Source organism: Salmo salar, chromosome ssa04 (assembly GCF_905237065.1).
Source record: "Salmo salar chromosome ssa04, Ssal_v3.1, whole genome shotgun sequence".
Lineage (NCBI taxonomy): Eukaryota > Metazoa > Chordata > Actinopteri > Salmoniformes > Salmonidae > Salmo > Salmo salar.
In genome coordinates this window covers 64,843,120-64,866,985 of record NC_059445.1, presented here as the reverse complement: position 1 = coordinate 64,866,985, position 23,866 = coordinate 64,843,120, and the positions used below count along the sequence as shown (strand labels likewise).

General features: G+C 43.7%; 1 protein-coding gene across 3 annotated transcripts in view; it reads right to left on the bottom strand.

Annotated features, from left to right (window-relative positions):
• LOC106603666 (roundabout homolog 3) overlaps positions 1 to 22,384 on the bottom strand; it is a 276,581-nt gene extending 254,197 nt beyond the window's left edge. For 2 of the 3 annotated variants that reach the window (XM_014197615.2, XM_014197617.2), the window contains exon 1: positions 21,727 to 22,383. In XM_014197615.2, coding sequence (XP_014053090.2) covers positions 21,727 to 21,889 — 163 coding nt within the window. In that variant the 5' untranslated portion in view covers positions 21,890 to 22,383. Of the gene's footprint in view, positions 1 to 21,726 lie in introns of all 3 variants that reach the window. The other variant, XM_014197616.2, reaches the window with a different exon arrangement.
• Positions 22,385 to 23,866: the final 1,482 nt, after the last annotated feature.

Below are 23,866 nucleotides of genomic sequence, written 5' to 3'. Positions count from 1 at the left end.
GTGAGAGAGAGAGAGAGAGAGAGACAGAGGGAGAAAGACAGGGACAGAAAAAGAAAGAGAGGAAGATAGTTAATCTATGCCTACTAACAGGAATAGTCCATTGACTTGACTAGGCTTGGGGCTATACAAGGACCAGGGGTGGGGTCAGATTTGCATAAAGAGGGTGTGAGGGGACGCTGTCCCAGGGACCCCCAGAGACAGGGGACAGAATGGGGTGACACACACACACACTACTCCAAAACAGCAGAGTGACAGAGTGGGGTATGCCTGAAGAGGTGGACAGAGGGTACAGATGAGAATTACTGGGTTTTGGGCTGGAGACGCCCCCTCACCTGCCACCATGGCGCACCCGAACAGAGACACACACACACACGCGCACACACACACACACTCTGCACACATACTAACCCACTTTAACATGATGAAAGGAAAAGGGAAATGGGGATACCTAGTCAATTGTACAACTGAATGCATTCAAATGAAATATGACAATGCATACATACATACTGTGTGTATGTCAAGTGAATATCTATAATAACATCTGCTTCGTGAATTGATTTGTTAATTCAGTTTCATCCATTTCTATATAGCGCTTACCCGTTTGCATAGACTTAATAGGTCTATGACACAGTCTGACCGCTTGCTCATGGATATACCCAAATAGACTTATATATCCCTCTAGTAGCTGGTGTAAGCTAGTGTTGACATCAACTTGAATAGAATGGTTGGGCATGCTATTATATAATGTATTTGAATGCCATCTACCGGTCATTCTAAGGTGTTACATGAGGGGAATGGCTCATCATGAGAAGAGCAGTATTCTCAAGGGAATGTATTTCCCACTACTTTACGGTGTAGGTTTAAGGTAATATCCATATTACAACAACACATTAAAATTATACATCATTTACAAATATCTTCTATAATTTACAATGGGTTTGGAAATATGAAGTATAATGTTACAATTCGACCTAAATGTATATGAATTCTGATTATTTCGGGCTGATTTCGTTCTCTCTCATCTGACAGAATAACTTGGGAACACAGGGTTCTAGCACCATCGTGTGTCCATTTGGTAATATTGCAGGGGCATTCATCAGTGTGTATCAATAGGCAGTTTATCCAACCCCAAATCATATTACTGTTCTAGTCGCTGTAGGCTACATGTACATGTATATGGAGGATATTCTGGGTAGGGTATATTAGTTTAGGACAAAATATTCTATGTGCTTTGCTAATATAGTTTAGCAATTTGCAACAAGGGTTGCTAACCATGAAAAACCTATACAAAGCAGAACTAGGTTCACTACAATCCAAATAGTTGTTACTACATAGCCACAAGAGGGAGACCTCATCTCAGATTTAAGACACATTCACCCGCAAATGCATGTTAAAACATAACCAATGTATAAAACACTAAGTCACTGCACTACAGACTCTGTACAATTGGTAAGCCTGCTGAAGAGTTTGAGGAGCAGGTGCAATGGCAGGTTGTTACAATTACTAATATCTCTTTTGCAGTGTGTTAGCAGTAGTGCACTGCCACTGCCTAACTTTTATGTTCCTATTCTTCGTTCTCTTTCTATATTTTTGTCAGGTCTTCATTGGAAAAGAGTGGAACATTTCACATGACTCTCCTGATAAAACAAAGGTGAGGACAGAGTGAATTACAAAAAAACATATTGTGTAGGCTGGCCCACAGGCTATAGCTTCATTGACCTCCTTTAGAAAGACCCCAAGACTCCATACATCAAATCAAATGTATTGGTCACATACACGTGTTTAGCAGATGTTATTGCGGGTGTAGTGAAATGCTTGTGCTTCTAGCTCCGAGTGCAGTAATATCTAACAGTTTCACAACATATACCCAAAATACACGTACATCTAAATAAGGAATAGATTTAGAATATATACATATATGTCAGAGCGGCATTGGACTAAGATACAGTGGCATAGTATAGAATATAGTATATACATATGAGATGGGGGATGCAATATTTACACACAATTAAAGTGACTAAGATCTGTACAATAGTGTGTAGTACAGTTTATACATATGAGATGAGTAATGCTAGATACGGAAACATTATTAAAGTGGCTAATGATCCATTTCTAAAAGTGGCCAGTGATTCCTAATCTATGTCTATAGGCAGTCGTCTCTGATGTGCTAGTGATGGCTGTTTAGCAGTCTGATGGCCTTGAGATAAAAGCTGTTTTTCAGTCTCTCGGTCCCAGCTTTGGTGCACCTGTACTGACCTCGTCTTCTGGGGACATACCTGATGGGAGAGGTTTGTCCTGCTCTCCACAACCTTGCCTCTTTTTCACTCCAATTCCCCACCCCACCTTCTGTCCCTCACTGGAGGAAAGAAAAGGGAGGTGGTCGTGGAGGAGAATCTCTGAAATGTTATCCAGGGATTGGCCAGCTTTGATAAGCAGCTATCAGAGCTACCCTTTGCCCCTGACATTTCCTTTTAATGTGTGGGGCTCCTGGCTGGCAGCAGGGTCTTCTAAATGCAAAGCTCCAGGCCCAGGGGGGAGCAGAGCTGGGGGAGAGAGAGAGGGAGAACTCCTTCCTTTCACCCCTCCCCTTTGCCTCTCTGTGGGCACCACGTAGTTCTTAATTGGCGGGGTAAATGGTTTGGCACACATGCTAATTAAGGTTGCCTAAGTCAATACCCCCCCCCCACACACACACACACACTCCCTCTCCCCTCCTGCCTCCCCACCAACCCCAATGCTTCCTGATTCCTGATTCCACTCTTCTATTCAAAAGAAGGAAGGATGGGGTGTAGGTTTCAAATGAAAGTCTCAGAGCGAGTGACGTCACTGATTGAAACGCTATTAGCGCGCACCACCGCTAACTAACTAGCCATTTCACATCGGTTACACACACACACACACACACACACTTTTTATTCTACAGCTTAAGACCTATTTAATGATTGGTTTCACACGTACACGTACACACACATAAACACACACACGTACCAGTGGATTCATGGGATGATTGTCACATTTAATCACAGTATGTCTCAAACAATTAGATTAGAATATTAACGTTATTCTCCCAATTAACCTTCTGTCATGGCATGTAGTGCCTGCCCTTCTTGACTGTTACAAGCTAAATGAAAACGTTACCATTTAATTGAATATGGTTACATCAAGGTGATAGTAAAATAGGATGGACAAAAGAATCAGGATAAGATTTATTCCTGTCGTAACAGCTTTTCTATGTTATTTGAACATGTATTTAAAACATGAATCCATAGCAAAAATCAAGGTTGATCCACCAAGGAAAAGCCTCTCTCTTGTGGCGAAGGAGTAGAGCTGCAAGAAGGTCTCTCAGTGCCATGATTCCAGTCAGTCAACTGAGTCAAATTTCAGATACTGAATAGGAAGTAGGCATGAATTTCCTCATCAGACATAACTGAAATCAAGCCAAGCTTTCCATAACAGTATGGAAACTGTAACAGTATACCAATGCAGCTGTCACTGTATTGAAGCCATATCATAGCGCATTTCGCTTTATTACAAGTGATAGGTTCGTTACACATCATTGCATTTTGTAGCAGAAAGTAGGCTGGCCCTCCTTGAAGTCTCGAAGATTGATGCATTGCGCTCTATTTGTCTATAAACCCTCTTGCATAAACTTCCGCCATACTTTACCTCATTGTTAACCTTCAGACATATAAGTTACCAGACCCCGACTCAGGGATGGAAAACCCTGGAGATCCCTTCACTCTCCACCCAGTTAGATAAATCTGCTTTTAGTTTTTTTGCGCCTCTCATGTGGAATGATCTCCAAAAGTCCTTAACGTTGGTGGATTTGGTGGCTCTAGGGCAATTCAGGCAGATGTTAGAGGGCCTTTTTACTGAAGAATGTGTTTGTTTCATATGGTTGTGTGTGTTTTGCTTTTAGTGTTTTGTGTTTTGCTTTTCATGTATTGTGTGATTGATGTGTATATAGATATGTGTAATGTAATTATTGTTTATTAATGTGTTCATGCAGGGCTCATCTGAGAAAAAGACAGTGGTCTCAACATGACTCCCTGTTTAAATGAAGGTTAAATAAAAACAATTATATCATTATCACCTATTTGCACCTTGCCTATTCTCACACACACACACACACACACACACACACACACACACACACACACACACACACACAGAGATACCAACTGCTGGGAGAGCAGAGGTACCTCAGTGAAAGGTCAGAAGCCATTGGTGTAAATAACATATGCAGCTGAGAGGGGCACAGGTTCAATGGTGTATAGAGGAGGTGTGCCAATTACAACATCAGCTGTGTGTGACTTTTCTATAGCAGAGGGGGAATTCACCATTAATACAGCACAGGGTTGAGGGTTTCTGTCCCAATCCCAAGTCAAAGCCTGACCCCTGGTCTTAGACACTTTGTGATAGTCCCTACATCTGACAGGGGTGGGGAAACAGTTTCCACCACAATGCTGACACCCATCCAGTCTTTTCAGGCTGTCTCTCTTGTAGAGTTGCTCACTCCTGATCTAATGGGGGGTGATTGCAGTCAAGCTGACTCTCTTTTCATATAAAGAAAAAGTGCCCTCTACTGGCCCATCTACACATATGCAGAGGTAACTTTAAAGCCAGTGAGCCACGAAGTGAGGATAACCAAGACCCTTGTAGCACTCTGCCCACACTTCTGCCCCTGCTCTGACCACTTCCTTCCATGTGCCAGGCTCAGTGGCCCAGCCTTCTCCTGGTAGGCTTTTTACTCCCTGGTAGCATGCCTGGTATTGGCATAACATGAGGAGTTGGTCAACAGCAGGGGTTCTCTCTCACTCTCCCTCTCCCTCTCACTCACTCACACCTGGCATCTCTAGGCCCCCTTCAGTACACTTTAAAGGGGTTGCTGTGAACTTGAAAGTAACTTACAGGCAGCTCTGTGGCAACTAAAATTCAGTATTTCATATTACAGTACACCTATTGTAATATAAACACAGTATCAAAGCAAGTACTGTGTAATGACACACAGTACAATACCATAAAATGAACTGTATTATACTGTAAAAAAGACAATGCTACTGTAATCGGAAATGAATGAATTAATGGATGAATTAAATTCATTGAGGGAGGGGTGTGTTTTTAACAGTATTTTACTGTAATTACAAGTGATTGGGAAAGCAGGTTGGCTGCTAGGTAAAGTGTTTGTCACGTCCTGACCAGTAAAGGGGTTATTTGTTATTATAGTTTGGTCAGGATGTGGCAGGGGGTATTTGTTTTATATGGTTTTGAGTGTGTGTTTATGTAGAGGGGCGTTTTATTTATGTTTCCGGGGTTTTTGGTTTAGTTCAATGTCTGTTTCTAGGGTGTTTATTTCTATGTTTAGTATTTGGGATTGGGGCCTTCAATTGGAGGCAGCTGGTTATCGTTGCCTCTGATCGAAGGTCCTATAATTAGGAGTTTGTTTGTTTTGGGGATTGTGGGAGATTGTTCTTTGTACTGCTGTGTGAGCCTACAAGGCTGTTTGTCGTCCGGTCATCGGTTTTCTTGTATTGTTTCGTGTTAAATAAAATGAGCATTCACATACCCGCTGCGCCTTGGTTCATCCATTACGACGATCGTGACAGAATCTCCCACCAACCACGGACCAAGCAGCGGAGGAAGGAGCAGCAGGTGGACTATCGGGAGTCGTGGACCTGGGAGGAGATTATAGCCGGAGAGGGCCCATGGAGGAAGGTTAAAGAGGACCGGGAATGTTACAGGGGTACACGGTTGGCGTTTTAACCTGAGGCAGCCCCAATAAAAAAAAATTGTGGGGGGGGGGGCACACGGGTAGTTTGGCGGGGCCAGGATTAAGCCCCAAGCCAAATCCCCATGCTTTTTGGAGGCAACCTATTACTGGACAGGTCCCAGGCTTTGGAGTAATGCGCACTGCGTCAAGGCCAAGTATTTACAGTCCGGTGTGCGCGGTGCCAGCGCCCTGCATTTGCCAGGGGGAAGCGGGCATCCAGCCAGTAAGGGTGGAGCCAGTGCTGCGCTCGAGACCGCCAGTGCGTCTTCACGGTCCAGTGTATCCTGTTCCCGCTCCTCGCACTAGCCATGAGGTGCGTGTCTCCAGTCTGGCACATCCCAAGCCAGCACCACGCACCAGGCTTCCAGTGCATCAGCCCAGTCCAGTATGTCCTGTTCCCGCTCCTCGCACTAGCCTTGGGGTGCGTGTCCCTAGTCTGATACCTCCAGTACCAGCCCCACGCACTAGGCTTCCAGTGCATCAGCCCAGTCCAGTACATCCCGTTCATGCTCCCCGCACTAGCCCTGAGGGGGGTGTCCCCAGTCTGGTACCTCCACTACCAGCCCCACGCATCAGGCTTCCAGTGCGTCAGCTCAGTCCCGAGCTTCCGGCGACAGTGCCTCGTCCAGAGTGTCCGGCAACAGTGCCTCGTCCAGAGTGTCCGGCAACAGTGCCTCGTCCAGAGTGTCCGGCAACAGTGCCTCGTCCAGAGTGTCCGGCAACAGTGCCTCGTCCAGAGTGTCCGGCAACAGTGCCTCGTCCAGAGTGTCCGGAACCAAGAGAGACGGCCCACTGTCCGGAACCAAGAGAGACGCCCTACAGTCCGGAGCTCCCAGAGTCCAGTCCAGGGTCTACAGTGACAGGCTTCAGGCCGAGGTATTCAGTGGGGGTGGACTGGTCAGGTAGGGGACTAAGGCCTAAGCCACCTCCACTGTAGGAGGTTTGGGGAGGGAGGGGGGGTGTAGCACGGGAGCCATCGGTGACGGCAGCCACCCTCCCTTCCCTCCCTTTAGTTTAGGGGTTTATTTTGTGGGTATTTTTGTTGTCAGGTTCATCCGGGGTCTGCCCCTTTAGAGGGGGGAGGGGGGAAGGGGGGTACTGTCACGTCCTGACCAGTAAAGGGGTTATTTGTTATTATAGTTTGGTCAGGACGTGGCAGGGGGTATTAGTTTTATATGGTTTTGAGTGTGTGTTTATGTAGAGGGGCGTTTTATTTATGTTTCCTGGGTTTTTGGTTTAGTTCTATGTTGTACAGTTCTATGTCTGTTTCTAGGGTGTTATTTCTATGTTTAGTATTTGGGATTGGGGCCTTCAATTGGAGGCAGCTCTACATTTTACATTGATGGGGCACTATAACCACATATGAGTTCAATTGGTACAGCATTTTCACTCACAGGTGTAACAAATATAGCCTCTTACAAGGCACACCTCAAATTATGTTAATGAGTCAAAAACAATACCATGCACTCATTAGTGGTCAAAAGGTTTTTGGTGCTCCAAAGGCACGGTACGGTACTATATTCTGTGGGGTGGAATTAAAGTACCATTAGAAATACAGCATTTATTTCCCGCCCACAAGTGACCTACTTCTCATACATGCCAGGTTATGTAGTATGTGGGATAATTGATAAGGTTGATAGGCACACACCTGTGTGAATTGGCAGTCTATTAACTTGACTGTGCTTACGCACAAGTGTGTGTGCTTGCCTCTACTGCCTCTACTGCCAACTCAGACCAAATGTAAGCTGGTGTGTATGTGTGTTAAAGGAAGGAAAGGTATGCACCTAAATTAAGCTGACCAGAGACCTGAGACCTTCTGTACATATTTTATTTGATTCACTCACCAGGCTTTTGTAACATGACTAACAAATCATTTGCTAGTAAGACAGATTCTAATCCACATGAGATGCTAATATGAACTATGGTGTAAGAAACAGAAAATCTGAAAGGCAAATGATACAATGTGTCTCATTACAAAACTCTCCACGCTGTCTTCACTGCGGCTGGAGCTTGGTGGAGGAGAAGGGAGATCAATCCCCTGGTCTCATCACCCAACCCTTCCACCTGCAAATGGCCACTGAGCATTCTCCCTCACGCCTCTGCCCCCCACACTTCCTCTGGCGCAACCATGGCAACGTGCCCCTAACCCCAGCTTTTCTGTCATTTCCGTTGGCAGGGCGAAGGTGCACTCAGCCTGGGAAATCAGCCTAATAAATAGCTTTATGCTAATGAGGCTGGCGAGTGGCGGACAGAGCTGCCAATCTTAATACACTTATTAAATTTCTATCAGGCGCCCCAGAGACAGAGGGGGGCACTCGGTGCTTCCGTATCTTTCTCTCTCTCTCGTTTTGTTTCTTTCTCTCTCGTTTTGTTTCTTTCTCTTGCTCTCACTTTCCCCTTATCTATTTCGACACTCTCTGCCTCTGGCTTCATCCACTCTCTCTTTTTCTTTCTCCCTCACACCAACAAGCATGCACGATCTCAGTAAATTGGAGTTTATTCTCTTGTGCTCTACAGAGAATAGATACAGGGTCTATCCAGGATGACTGGGCTGGCCAGCTGCTCTCTCACCACCTCCATCTATGCTCTCTCTTTGGTTCATGCCCCCTACAACACTCTCTCTTTCTCCTATGTTGTTGTCTCTTTTGTGTTCCTTTCTCTTCGCTAAATTCCCTTTCTCCTCTTTCTTTCTTTCTTTCTTTCTTTCTTTCTTTCTTTCTTTCTTTCTTTCTTTCTTTCTTTCTTTCTTTCTTTCTTTCTTTCTTGTCCCCATTCCCCTCTCTACTCTGCAATAGTAATGGAAGTGCAACACCTTACTGTGAATCAGTGTTTCACAAATCTTTTCCCCCTCTCCCTGCTCTTCCCCCTGTCCCAGCTCTTCCCCCTCTCCCTCCTCTCCCTCCTCTTCCCCTTTACTCCCCACAACCCTGTCTGTAGTTTGACACACAGTGTAACTCTCCGTACTGTCTCTCCATCTGCTCTCCTCCTCCTCTTCCTCCAGCACAGATGCCACAGGTCCTCACCCAACCCCACCACCCCACCGCCAGAGTATGGGCATGAGGAAGTAGCAGCAGTGGTGGCAGCCTGGCACTAAATACCTAATCAGTCGTAACACCCTGAGAGTGAGCACACTGCAGCCCCACTCGTATCAGCGCTGCCAGGGGTTAAGACAAGGTATGAATACAAAATGTAGACTGCACGGCTTCCTATCTTATCTCCAAGCTGTGAAAAGCAGCCATATTCTTATTGTATGTCTGAAACAGAGTTGCATGTTATGAAGTAGAGCTTAAATCTTATCTCTTTTGTACATGCTGATAGTTTTCATGTGTATTTTTATTCATATCATTATTCACAGCTAACTGTAACATTGCACCAGAGGCAAAGATGAGGGATATATCCATGAGCTGAATCGGATGTATGTTTCACATGACTCTTATGCACTATATCACAAACCATTACCCCCAGGGTGGTCACTCTCTTCCCAAGGATATAGGTCATGAGTTGGGGATGGGATGTGTACTTACAGTATCTTCTCTGTGTCCATATTAGGACAGCCTTAGTCTCTACAGGACTTGTGTCAGTCTGAGACCAAGGCTGTCCTAATATGGACACCGTACTTACGGGGCATTAGATACCACTTTACATATAAGACCTGTTGTCATGCCTCCATATTCCCAACCAGCAACCATACGTCAACATCCACTCATTACTGTTCATTAGTTATTTGCTTATTAAGGGGAACTTTATGTCCCCAAACCTGGTTCCGTACAGTGCATAATTATATTCTGTAACAACACAATGGCAATAATGTTGAACTTCAATCAAAATGAAATGTTTCCCTGACAAATCTATTGTTAATCATATTAGCATTTAAGTCACTAACACAAGCATACCAAAAAGTAACATAATTTCTTTAGTCTAGTGGGCTAATGAGTTGCCCTGCAGAGTGTGTGTGTGTGTGTGTGTGTGTGTGTGTGTGTGTGTGTGTGTGTGTGTGTGTGTGTGTGTGTGTGTGTGTGTGTGTGTGTGTGTGTGTGTGTGTGTGTGTGTGTGTGGTTGTTGTGCAGGGCCGCAGGTGATTAAGAGTGTGATTATTATTGAGGTGTTTGCTTCTCTACATGCTGGAGCACACTTGGTCCTCTCATCATTAGTTACAGAGAGAGATAAAGGGATAAAGAGGAGGAGGAGGAAAGGAGAGGAAAGAGGAGAGTGGATCTCTCCCTTAGAGTGTGTGTGTGTGTGTGTGTGTGTGGAGGGGGTTGTGGGCATGATACTGAAAGTACTGCTCTGTAACGACTTAATTAGTGTTTAACTGGGAAATGCCTATTGATTGGCAATATGGCTCTTCTCCCCAAGGTAGCCACCCCCTCCACACACACACACACACACACACACACAGCTCTCCATGTGGTGCGATGAAGTGATTTATCATTTCCACACACCCCGTCCTCTCGCCAGACACACACTACGCAAACCAACCAGCCATTAACAGTGTTGGCTAATGAATCAATAGCCGCATGCAGCCACAGCAGCGTGACGAAGACAGTGATCATATGCAGCCCATAATAATGCTAAACAAATCATGTCACGGATTAGTTGTCACACCAGGGCAATTCCATGGTAAGGGAATTACGCTTAGACTCAGTTTTTTATCTTTAAAATGTATGCTAAACTTTGGTAACGGGATTACGGTAAAATCTCCCTCAGTTTTTTATGTGACTATGTTTAAAAAAGATTCTGTTACATTTCTGCTCCAAATTAAAATTCAAAGATGTCTGTAGAAATAATGGGGTGTCAGCTATGACATGGTACCTTGAGTTTAAAAAATAACTATTTTGGTTACCGAAACTACAGTAAGTAGAGTGGATTTACACCCGGTAACAGAATTACGGTAGCGGAATTACCCTGATCTGTAATTCACAGAAATGCATTATTATGGATATGAATGTAATTCTCCTCATGTTTCACAAGTTTGGACATCACAGTGCAGCACAACAGAGCACAGTAGAGTACAGTGCAATACAGCACAGCAGAGTAGGGGAGAGTAGAGTTCAGTGCAGTAGAGTACAGTAGAGTACAGTACAATAAAGTAGAGTATAGTTCAGTGCAATGCACTGTATTGTACTGTACTCTACTCACTGTACTGTATTGTATTGTACTGTGCTCTACTGTGCTCTACTCACTGTACTGCACTGTGCTATCTAAACTTGTGAAACTTACATCTTTGATAGATAGGTTCCCATTTGCTCCAGTCCGGTCCGTCTATGGACGTTAACATCAATACCAGGTTGGACTGACCAAATTTCAACTACTTTTCAACATCCATGGACGTCCGGTTGCGGTCGGTGCTCAGTGGGTGAGGATTAGGGTGACCACATTCAAAATAACCAAATGCAGGCCTCTCGAGTGGCGCAGCGGTCTAAGGCACTGCATCGCAGTGCTGAGGTGTACTACAGCCTCGGGTTCGATCCCAGGCTGTATCACATCCGGCTGTGATTGGGAGTCCCATAGGGCGGCGCACAATTGGCCCAGCTTTGTCCGGGTTTGGCCAGGGTAGGCCGCCATTGTAAGTAAGAATTTGTTTTTAACTGACTTGCCTCGTTAAAAAAATTACTACATTTAAAAAAATATATATATATATACAAAAAGAAAATAAGGCAGAGGACCATTGGCATAGCGTTGACCGGGTTAGTGGAGAGTTTGGCCGGCCGGGATTTCCTTGTCTCATCGTGTTCTAGCAACTCCTTGTGGCGAGAGCCTGCAAGCTAACTTCGGTCGTGAGTTGGACAGTGTTTCCTCTGACACATTGGTGTGGCTGGCTTTCGGGTTAAGCGAGCAGTGTGTCAAGAAGCAGTGCAGCTTGGCAGGGTCATGTTTTGGAGGACGCATGGCTCTAGACCTTCGCCTCTCCCGAGTCAATAGGGTAGTTGCAGCGATGAGACAAAACTGCAACTATCAGTTGGATACCAGGAAAAAGGGGGGAAATATTAAATAAAATGCAGGACAACGAGATGATTTTGCAGGACATTCGCCAGACAGTGTAGGCAGCCCCCCACCTCTTGCACTGTGCGAAATATCAGATCTCTATTTGAGAAGTGTTAAACATCACCAGTAGCCTACTTTATGATATAGATCTTGTCATAAGTGCAACCTGACTGCAAGATGGAGGTTGGAATGTCAATTCTCATCAAATGAATAGGAAGTCTGACTGAAATATGCAACAAATCTACTTTTTTTTATTAGTGTTGTTTTAATGAATTGATAAAATGCAGTACATGATTGTTTTGTTGTGGGACAAGGGACAAAGGGACAAAATGCGGTACTGTCACGCACAATTCGGGATCTGTGGTCACCCTAGTGATGACGCTGGTTACAATAAATGGAAAGAGAGGGGACTCATGGGTAGGTGTCAGTAAGAGCTGGGAGAGTTGACATTAACGGGAAAGTGAGAGAGAGAGAGGCAGAGTGAGAGAGAGGGAGGAGTTGTCCAGACTCAAACTGTTTTAACACTCTTGTTTTGACCACCAGACATCAGAAAGACAAAGAAAACAGCTATGAGCTGAACATAACAGTGGAAGGGAGGACGGTAGCAGGTGGAGGTCTTCACAGATCCACCTGTACCCAAATATCAGAGATAAGATCTGGGACCCAAGCAGGTCCAGATCCAGAATTCAAAAAAATGTCACGGGTCTCGGGTGTGTGTCATTTTAAATGACTTGTCCGGAACAGCCGTACAGATTCGAAAGACACTGCTGCAGTAGAAAGAGAGACATGTTATAATTTATGCTGCTGCTCTTGCTTTTAACGAGAGTGGAAAGTGGCACGTTTAGCTTGTTGTTGTTGTTAGACAATCATAAGTCATCAAAGCGGCAATAGGCTACAGTCATGCAGTCTTCCTATTTAAATTCTGCATTAACTTGATTCTAGCACTGTACAGAAAGTGTTATGCTGATTTGGTATGGATTTCAGCATATGGTGTTGTTTTGTGTGAGTATGAACAAGCATGCATGACCAATTCCCTTGACATTGTGGGTGTATCAGTGTTCCTTCTCAAGTGTGGAATTCCAAAAATAATTGGTGACGATATTGTGGTGTGAATGTGAAATATGAATAGGTATCTTGGCAGCATGAGTGTGCCTGAATATGGAAGTGTTTACGTTTTTTTCTACGTAAAAGTCAAGGTCTCTGAGTATACTGTATGTATTGCTGTGTGAAAGTGTTGGACTGTGTGTGTCCATGCACATAATGCCAGGCAAGGTGCATGCTTTGAAGCCCCACACATTGCATCTGCACTGTGAACACTGGCCTGGTGGTGCAAACACAAGCCCACATCCACTGGGGGATTGTATCCATTAGAATAACAATAGTGGAGGCAGATGTCACAGACAAAAGACTGGGCTCATTTTCCCTGCGGTGTACTGTATGACCAAACTGCCACGGGTGCTGAGGTTTGGGGGGGGGGGCTCTGTGGAACTGAGATGGAGGGTGAGTCATTAGCTTATGTCAAAGAATGGAAAATAAATGAACCCCCGTGTTCTGTGTTATGGGTGCCTGGCGGGATCAGGGGAGGGTCAAGGGGCACGACCCCCTCTGGCGTCATCAGCACACTTAACCCTCTCACTTACATTGACATCCTGCTTGTTGGTGAGCTCCCAAGTGGATACTGGGACAAGATAGCCCCAATAGGCCAGACCAGAGGAACATAAAGTCAATCTGGTTAGTTTTTACATATCATTTGATTAAATACAAAAGGCAAGTGTTTTACGACAGCAGAGGATATTTACGACAGCAGAGCATATTTACGACAGCAGAGGATATTTGTAGTAGATAGTGACAAACTGTGATCATGTATGAGAGAGAGGAGGGAGGGAGGGATGGTGTTTATAGTATTGATGAGATGATTGACAGGAGCTCAAAAACTGCAGCAAGACAAAGAGCCTGATACAGTCACCATCTGCTACTATGGGCTAGCATGCATGAATATGTGCGTACACACACACACACACACACACACACACACACACACACACACACTCCAGGTCTTCCAATATCTGAAGGGCACTTAGCTACCACTCCCCTCATTTCTATTCAACTCAACACATTCTGTAAAATCCCACCACTTCACATCCCAATAACACACCACACAAATAATTTCCATCCCCCTGTGCACATAACATCACAGTCCTTTTAATACCTGGACGGAGTGGCACTTCCTTCCTGACAATTACTATGGCAGCACCAATACAACTCCCTGATACGCGCTTGTCACAATATGACACTAATACCTACAACAGCCATGATTAAATCCTACCGCAGTATCCACTATATCACTTTTCAATCTTAGCTGCATCCCTAAGGGCCCTGGTCAAGAGTAGTGCACTACATAGAGAATAGAGTATCATTTGGGATGCAGCCCTACTCCGCCCCCTCACCTCCTAAAAAAATCCTCAGCATAGTTGAGTAAGTTGCTGAAACGTGCATTAGTATATCAATAACAATCGTGACACCCAAGTTCTGTCTCATCTCGCCCGACGCTAGCTCGCTACCCCTTAACGTCCGTCACCTTCACACTTGCAGATGCAGACTGCGGCGGTAGAGCCGTCTCATTTCCATTCCCATTAGGTTATGTACATAATTCTGCATATCATCACAGACCCTGGGATTAACTTGTCAGGGTTAGCGGCACGGAGGCGATGGCAGTGGTGAGTGCCTGGCTCATGGAGGCAGATGAGGAGGCTCACCCACCCTCAGATAGAGAGACAGATAGAGAAAGGGTCTGCATCTCAAATTGCACCCTATTCCCTACATAGTTTACTTATTTTGACCAGGGCCCTAGTCAAAAGTAGTGCACTACCTTGAGAATAGGGTGCCATTTGGGACGCATTCAGGGATGATACAACAGTCATTTTCCGGCTTCCCGGACAGATGACTCTATTGCCACAATGTTATTCATAGCCTGCCCAGTTGGAGGAGATTGACGCCGTGGAGGGGATATTGAGATAATGCGAAGACAGGCTGGAGGAGATGGAGAGAGATAGGGAGGGGAGGAGAGAGCTAGGGAGGGAGGAGAGAGCTAGGGAGGGAGGAGAGAGCTAGGGAGGGAGGAGAGGAGAAGATGGATAGAGGGAAGAGATAGAGATGGAGGGGAGTGATAGTGATGTAAGAAGGAAGCTCAAGGAGGAAGATAATGTGTGCTGTTATGGCCCTGCTTTCTGCTTAACCCCAGTGTCCCATGATATTACCCAGAGTAGACATGAGACAACCTTGCTTTCTGTGGTGATAGCATCACATGTCAAATGACTGGTAATGCCCTTCTCTGTCAGGCCAGAGCCTTCCGAGACCATGGATGAAAAGAAGCAACAGATCTGCCCCAACAGAGATCCACTGTCACAGCCTCTACCTTTAGATCATACAGTATGTCTGAATGGATGGATAAAGACAGTAGTTACAGGTATGTAGCCTACTGTATATGATAGCATTTGGTTTGATTTGGATGCCACAAATATTAATTTGAAATAATTTGACTAAATTCTGTGGCTGTTGAATCTGTCTGGCACTGGAGATGACAAAACTGTGATATTTGAATCTGAACCATACCATGGAATATCAGGTGCTGTTTCTTTAGCTTAACTATGATAATAGGTCACTATTGAAATGGCACAGGGAGGAATAAAGAGCTATCTGTTGGTCTATGGGCCTGGGCCTGCCAGTCTAGGTAGCCAGCAGCCACTTGGTCTTCCTATTAATCAGTCATTCTCTTTCTCTCTTACTACAAAGTCCCAGAGCCTAGCCCTGTGCCGAGTATCATGACTGGCAACAGAAGACTGGAAAAGGTCAGATTTAATGACGGTGGTCACGGTTTATCTGGTGCATGCTGTCTATGAAAAGTGCATGTGTGTAGGTGTAAGAGCATATGTACATCTCTGTGTGTGTGTGTGTGCCCGCGCGTGTGCATGTCTTTGTGTGCGTGTGTGTGTGTGTGTGTGTGTGTGTGTGTGTGTGTGTGTGTGTGTGTGTGTGTGTGTGTGTGTGTGTGTGTGTGTGTGTGTGTGTGTGTGTGTGTGTGTGTGTGTGTGTGTGTGTGTGTGTGTGTGTGTGTGTGGATCCATGTGTGTGTGCCACTGTGGCTACTAATGGCAGGCTTCGGGAGAGTGGGGAGATGAGGCAAAGAGAAGGGGAGGACACCTGGCGTTCCCAGTCCTTGGCTGGAGTATGAATAAACATGTTTGGCTTCAGAAAAGCTTTCCAGCATTCCATTAATAATGCATTCCTGACCACCCATTCCAAGTGAATAAATGAGGAATACCGGAGTGGGGAAGTGCCAGTGAAGCTCCACTACTGCGCTAACATTCTTTCACTGTTTGTCTCTCTAACCATGTCTTTCGCTCTCTCTCTCCCTCTGACTCCCTATCATTCTCTTTGTCTCATACTAGTGATTGTGCATCAGTTCATGTAGTCCACAATTGTTTATCCAATATGGACCCAATTAAGAGACAATTTATGCAGCTCACCTCTCTCTTCTTCCCTTCTTCTCCTCCCTCTCTCCCTGTCAGAGCTGGGCCAGAGCCAGGTAAATGCAGGGGGTTGACAGTTAGTCAGTGTAGCACAATATACACACCCTGTCAGATTGACAGTGTGTTCTCACACCTCGTACCTGACAGACACCACAGAGTGCTCTGGCACAGGAAGTGTGTGCACCCACTCAGCGCTCCTCCTTCAGGACACACATCACAACCATGCCACACTGATTGCGCTCCCCAGTAGTGTCAGAGCACAGCAGGTTCGGATCCAACTTTTACGTTTTAAATTCAGTGTTTTCTAAAGCTGCAAATTGAACCCGTCGAGTTAAAACAAAACAAGAAAGTTGATGTACAGCACACCTTATAAAATTAGATGCTTGTTTCTGTCATGACTATTTAAGGATAAAAACAGATTGGACACAGTCAGAGCTTTCACACTCTGGATTTGCATATTGAGAGATAATTCCCACATACAGACACAGCACACGTGCACGCATACACAAACACACACACACTCTCACATGGTAAACATGTTGAATGAATGACCTGGGTTGATATGGCTCGGTGAAAAGAGCGCAAAGGGGAGCTTGATCTCGATGAGCAGACAAATGGCCACATTAGCACAGAGGGATTAGCACACACACACGCATGCTGGCCACCTCGCCCCAACACCCACATCCCTAATTAGAGCACAGGGATTACACTCCCACAGAGTCAAGGTTTTAATACTGAAAACCATTTCCTCCACAATCTATAGGCTTCTATAGGATCCATTTGCTAACAACTTGAAGATATCTCTGAACAGGAAGTATTAACATTTAGGACTAGGGCTGTCTGTTAGTTAGATCACATAAGCATAGGAGTTTAGCTGACATGTTGTAATTATGATGTGTACAATCAAACCTGTCAATTAGCCTACACATGTACACTCACACACAGACTTACATGGCAAAGCTCAAACTATTTCAGATACTCCAAATCAAAATCAAATCAAATTGTATTGGTCACATACACATATTTAGCAGATGTTACTGCGGGTGTAGTGAAATGTTTGTGTTCCTAGCTCCAACAGTGCAGGGGTATCTAACAATACACAACAATACACACAAATCTAAAAGTGAAAGAATGGAATTAAGAAATATATAAATATTAGGACGAGCAACGACGGAGTGGCATTGACTAAAATACAGTAGAATACGGTATATACATATGAAATGAGAAACAGCATGAAAACATTACAGTGACTAGTGTTCCATTATTAAAGTTACCAGTGATTCCATGTTTATGTACATAGGGCAGCAACCTCAACCCTACTTCCTGAAGGTCATAAGAACAACCTCAATCCTACTTTCTGAAGGTCATAAGAACAACCTCAACCCTACTTCCTGAAGGTCATAAGAACAACCTCAAAAGGAATACATAATGTGCTTGAACGATAATAGAAAAAAGCAGTCACCAGAAACAGTCTAAAGCCTGACAAACGTCAATATTTACTGTGAGCCTCCTCAAACACAGCTATCTCTGCCCACAAAAGTCATTCCATGCCTCCAAATACAATCCTCCCATCACCCCTATAAGAACATCAATCAACAATACTGCTGAATGCGCAAACCCAACAATGCCCGTTGGATCGCAGTAGTCCATGTGCGATAAAGGGACTGGAACTACGCAGACAACATTGTCCAACAAAGAGAATAGAGAGAGAGGAATAGTGAGAGAGGGAAAGTGAGAGTCAGAGAGGGAGAGATAGGTAAAATAATGGATAAACTATTGCCAATCCGCTGTGGTCCAATATAGACTGTGTTTGAACAAATTCACCATTATTTCCAGGATTGGTTATTGGGCCACATTGATTTTCTCCATTACAATCGATGAGGCTCTAGGGAACCCTAGCAGACTGTCCACTCTCTGCCCCGCTGTCGAGCTTCTTGCCTGGGCACTCTTAGTTTGACTGCCCCCTGGTCCTCCAGTCCTGGCTTGGAGAACCAGCAGGAAGAAAAAACAAAAAGAGATATAGCGGGAGAGCGAAGGTGTCTTTAAGAGCAGGGCTCACGATAAGTCCCTTCTTTACATTCCTGGAATGAAGCCCACTACACCCGACAACAGTTATGCTGCTGAGGTCCACAAAGGTTTTCTGACACCTCCTAACCTTCAGGCCTCCTCTACCTGTCCTTGTCATCCTGTGGCTCTATTACTCTCTAGCTTGTCTAGTTCCCCTACTCTTGGCAGGTTTAGTAGAGCAAGGACTATACCATTGTTACTGTGTGATGCTTCTCTCAGTAATGTAGCCAAACATGGCAACATTGATCTGCAAAGCTATAGTTATTTTGGAGACAACATCGGTAATTTACACTCTAAACTTTTCTTATTGGAGCCTGTCGAATTATAGTTAGACCTCAATCGGCCTTCGGCTCTCGAGCTCAAACGAATCACCACATTGAATATCAGCTCATCTAAACAAAAGTCACATCTAATAAAGACTTCAGATAGCATCTGCAGTGCTGACATCAGTCAATCCCTCTGCAATAGATTGTTTGCCTCGGCAGTCGGCACACTCCTCCTTCATTGTGCTCCTATAGATCTGGGGAGTGGACTGCCGCTCCATCTCTATCTGCACTCCATTAGGGCTCTGTGATGAGACCGATGGACAGAGGAAAGAAAGAAAAGGTGAGAGGGAAAAAGAGAGGCTATAGACTCAGCATTATCAATACGCGCCCACCGCTGAGATAAGCAGCTTATCGGGAGGCTGCATTTACTTCCCACACGTTCGCCTTTAAAATACAGCCCCCCTGCCCCTCCAACAACACACCCCCTTACACACACACACACACACACACACACAAACACACTCGCTAACCCTCCCCAAGCCACTCTCTAACTCACAAACATCAATCTGCAGTGACAAGCTGGGAAGCAGCTATATATTTATCAAACACAAATACTATTAGTCAAGATGTCAGACATGTTCTGAGAAGAAAGGGGGGGGAGAAGGGATACAAAATATTGTGTTACTAAAAAGATTGTGACATGGTGAAATATAGAGTGAAGAAAGAAAATGCAAAAAAAATAAAAAATAAAGCAAAAAACGTGTCAGATCAATCATAACATTAATTGCCATGATAAAACTGCTTCAGTCAACATCTATCAACAGCAATTTCTCAACTCCACAGTGTAATCCTCAGAATACAGCAGACTGCAGCTTAAGTCAACCATAACATATGATATAGCCTATATACCTGACCATGGGAAGCCCATAACCTTGAGTGCCAAGGCATGAGAGGAAGTGTGTGTTTGTGTGTTGGCCAGTATTACAATATTGATTGGTGCACCCAGAGCAGGGGAGCTCATTAGAGAAATATCAAGGTGAACACACCCTTCCCTCCACTTAACTCCTCCCCAACTCTCCCCTCCCCATTTCCTATCCCAACTCCCTCATTATAGGAGCCAGAGGAGCAGGGCACAGCAGGAGCTTCCCATTACACCGTTTGCCTAGCTGCCTGTTGGTTGATTCCACGCCAGCGGGAGAGGAAAATATTTTTTATGTTGAATAAATTAATGTGAACATATCAGTGGTGGGAAAAGTACTCAGTTGTCATACTTGAGTAAAAGTAAAGATACTATAGAAAATGACTCAAGTAAAAGTGAAAGTCACCCAGTAAAATACTACTTGAGTAAAAGTCTAAAAGTATTTGGTTTTAAATATACTTAAGGATCAAAAGTAAATGGAATTGCTAAAATGTATCAAAAGTAAAAGTATGAACCCCTTTCAAATTCCTTATATTAAGCAAACAAGACTGCACATTTTATTTTATTTTTATTTTATTTGACGGATAGCCAGGGGCACACTCCAACACTCAGACATCATTTACAAACAAAGCATTTGTGTTTAGTGAGTCCACCAGATCAGAGGCTGTAGGGATGACCAAGGATGTTCTATTGATAAGTGTGTGGATTGGGCCATTTTCCTGTCAACATGTAATGAGTACTTTTGGGTGTCAGGGAAAATGTATGGAGTAAAAAGTACATTATTTTCTTTAGGAATGTAGTGAAGTAAAAGTTGTCAAATTTATAAATAGTAAAGTACAGATACCCCAAAAAACGACTTAAGTAGTACTTTAAAGTATTTTTACACCACTGGAAAATGTGTATTTCAGAAACTAGACATACTCCATATGTTAGAACACAGTGCAGACTATAAGGAGTATAATAATAATGACACCAAGATGTTGTCTGTATCATGTACGGTTCACAGATCATAGGGTCTTACAGGAGGCATACAGGTCTAAAAAGGGCCTAAAATGGCCACTTTCATCGTGAATTTCCCAAAAACATGTGTGATACAAATGTAAAAAGCATGTCAAACATTCTTCCTTCCAAATAAGTTTCTATGTTAAATTGTGAATAAGTCAACTAAAGACAATGCATCATCTTTCTTTGCTGTAGGCAGAGAAACTCTCTCATTCAATCTTGTCTCACTCCAATTTAAACAAGTTACAGGACAATATATTTATAATGACAGACAAATAACAGCTATCTTTACGTTAAACTGCTAAATAAAATATAATTTCATATTCAAATATCAAATTCATCTTAAAATGCTCATCCATCAAAGTCAGCAGACTACATATCTTCCCTCATGCCAACTCTTCTTTGCTCCTTATTTATTTCTGATCTCCCTCTACACTCAAATGAACACTTAAGAGAGCTCCACACATACCTAGTCAGTCAATCAGTCAGCGAGTCAGTGGGTGATACTTTGAAATAAATTAACATAAAGTCTGTCATTTTACATTATCTTGTTTTCAAGATAACTATTCTTACTCCTCTTTCTACGCTATAGAATTACCACATTACAAAGCCCCACACATACAGCACCTTACAACATACAACAGTCAGTGAGTCATTATTTGTAATAAGACAATAGAGACACACCATTGTGAAGTGTCAGACAGTGGTCCACTCTCCGTTGAAGCTGGCTTAACGTTTGCTTTCATGATAACACGTTACTTGTTCTTACTTCTTTTTTTACCACTCAACAAAATCCCACACATACAGTAGCTGTAACACACATACACTGATAAATCTTCTAACAGTCAGTCATTCTTAGCAATAAGACAACAGAGAGAAACACCAGATAAGGGAAGTGTCAGAGGTCCACATTACTTCTTTTTTCTACCACTCAACAAAACCCCACACCTACAGCACCTCATACAATGATAAAACATTTATCATCCAGTCATTTTTGGAAATAAGCCGATAGAAGTGGCAGACCGCTGTCTACTCACCATTGAAGCTGGCTTTACATTTGCTTTTATGATGACATTAAAATGACTTCTTCTTTCACCCACTCAACAAAGCCCCAGACATATATCACCATACATACAATGTAAGCCAGCAGAGAGAAACACCCTTCACAAATGTCAGTGTTCCACTCACCGTTGATGCTGGCGGTGAAGTTGCCCCAGTCCAGCAGCAGGGAGGTGTTGAACGAGGGGATGGAGGAGAGGTTGAAGAGCAGGTCGCTGCTGTTAGACGGGTCTCTCAGGGTGTCTGTGAATAGGTTCATCTGGAGCAGGGTCTTGATCAGGTAACGCAGCATCTTGCCTCTATAGCGGTCAAAGAGGGGGACCACCGTCCCTCTCTTCTATCGCTCCTTTCAGATCTATATCTCTCCTTTCAGCTCTATGAGAGACTAAATGAGCAACTCTCTGGCTCCCACTCTCTCGTTGTGTGAAAAGTGTTAAATGAGGGTCCTCAATGTATTATGAATGTCCACTTATTCCCAACGCTGGATTCAAAGGTAATTCAGCAAAGTCTTACACTTTAAAAAAAAAACAGTCTTTTGTAGGTAAAGGTCTAGGGGTTGGAAGGCAGAAAGCAAATAAAAAGATGAAAACTTTTCTCATTAACTGTCAGGCTCCAAGGGTTGTCACATTGGGGGGTACCCCTCTTTCTATTCTTCCGTTTCTTTTCTTCTCCTCCTCTGAGTGCATCGGATTGTTTCCCCTGCTCTCCTTTTGTTCTGAAATCACATAACTTCACACGGCATCTACCGCCTCACAAAAACACCTTGCCAGTGTGAAAGAATCTAGCTTCTATCTGATTACCCTTTGGATTGCCTGCTCTTTTTTCCACCCCTCCCTCTTGCAGCCTGTGTCCCTCCTTCCCTTTCTCTAGCCCCCCCCCTCTCTCTCTCTCTATCTCTCTTCCTATCCTCAAGCTTCCTGGAATGGTGTGATGGCGTCCCCAGGGGTCCGGGAGAGAGAGAGAGAGAGCAGGTGCTGTCGGCAATAAATGTTTAATTATTGGATTAATAATCATCCCTGGAGGCACGATAGAAGAGGGAGAATACACTGTCACTGTCTTAACAGAGCGGGACGTGCACACGCACAGGCATATATGTACGGTCACCCATAAATGAATGCACACACACACAAATGCAGTGAAATAAACAAACATGAACTAACACTAACTTGTGCTATCTGCTACTGTTAATATGTTGAATTTTCAATGACTGTACAACTTGACAATGAGCTGGAACCTAACAACCACTCCTATCTGTGACTATTAATGAGCATTTCTATATATTAGATTCCAAACAATGTTTTCAAAACAGGATTTCCATAATAGTGGGAGCAGTTTTAGGTCAGACGACTAAATCACAGCTAGCTCAATTGATACATGTATATATTATGATTTATGACTATCCTGTGTTGCGTCTATGAAATATGTATGAGGAATCATTGTCAAACACAATTTCAATAATCCCGAATGGATTTCGATCTCTTCATTGGGCATGCAGTGAGGTAATTGCTATCGCGCTGCAAATCTAATTTCATAAGTCTAACATTTATATACAGCAGTCAGCATTCTTGGGATAAAACATGTTTCATGATACTTTTGTCATTATGTCATCACTTTTTATGTGATTTAAAACCTCTACAACAAAAGGAAGAGAAGATGGTGTGGCGTCAACTCTCATTTCATCTCGCTATGAAAGATGAGCTGATGTCTTCTCCTTTATAAAAACGAAACCAAAAATAAGAGAGCGTGATTTAGCTAGCCGTCACATCTGAGCTGCTACAGAACTGTTTCTATAAGACAGAAAGATATGATTTCACATTCCATTTCAGTTCAAGTAAAGCAATGTCTAAGATTAGTAGGTTGTGGTCTGATTGTGAATAATTATGTGACTCCTACTCAAAGCTGTAGGTAAAATAGTGTGTAAGATTATTAGTGAAGTCTAAAGGGTGTAGTGATGCTCAACAAAGTGGAGGATCACTGAATATACAGTCTATCCTATCAATGGAGGATCACTGAATATACAGTCTATCCTAAGCAATAAATGCAAGTGCATGCATGAACACAGACCTATGTGTGTGCATGTGTATGCATGAATGTGGGCGTGTGGATGTATGTGCATGTGGATATCTACACATGCATGCTGTGTGTGTCTGTGTATTTGTATGCTTGTGAGAAATATTGAATATATACGTGTGTGTGGGCCAACACATTTGTGATGTATGTGTCTGAATGTGTGCATGTGTGTATGTTAGTGAATTTTTTTTGTCCCTAA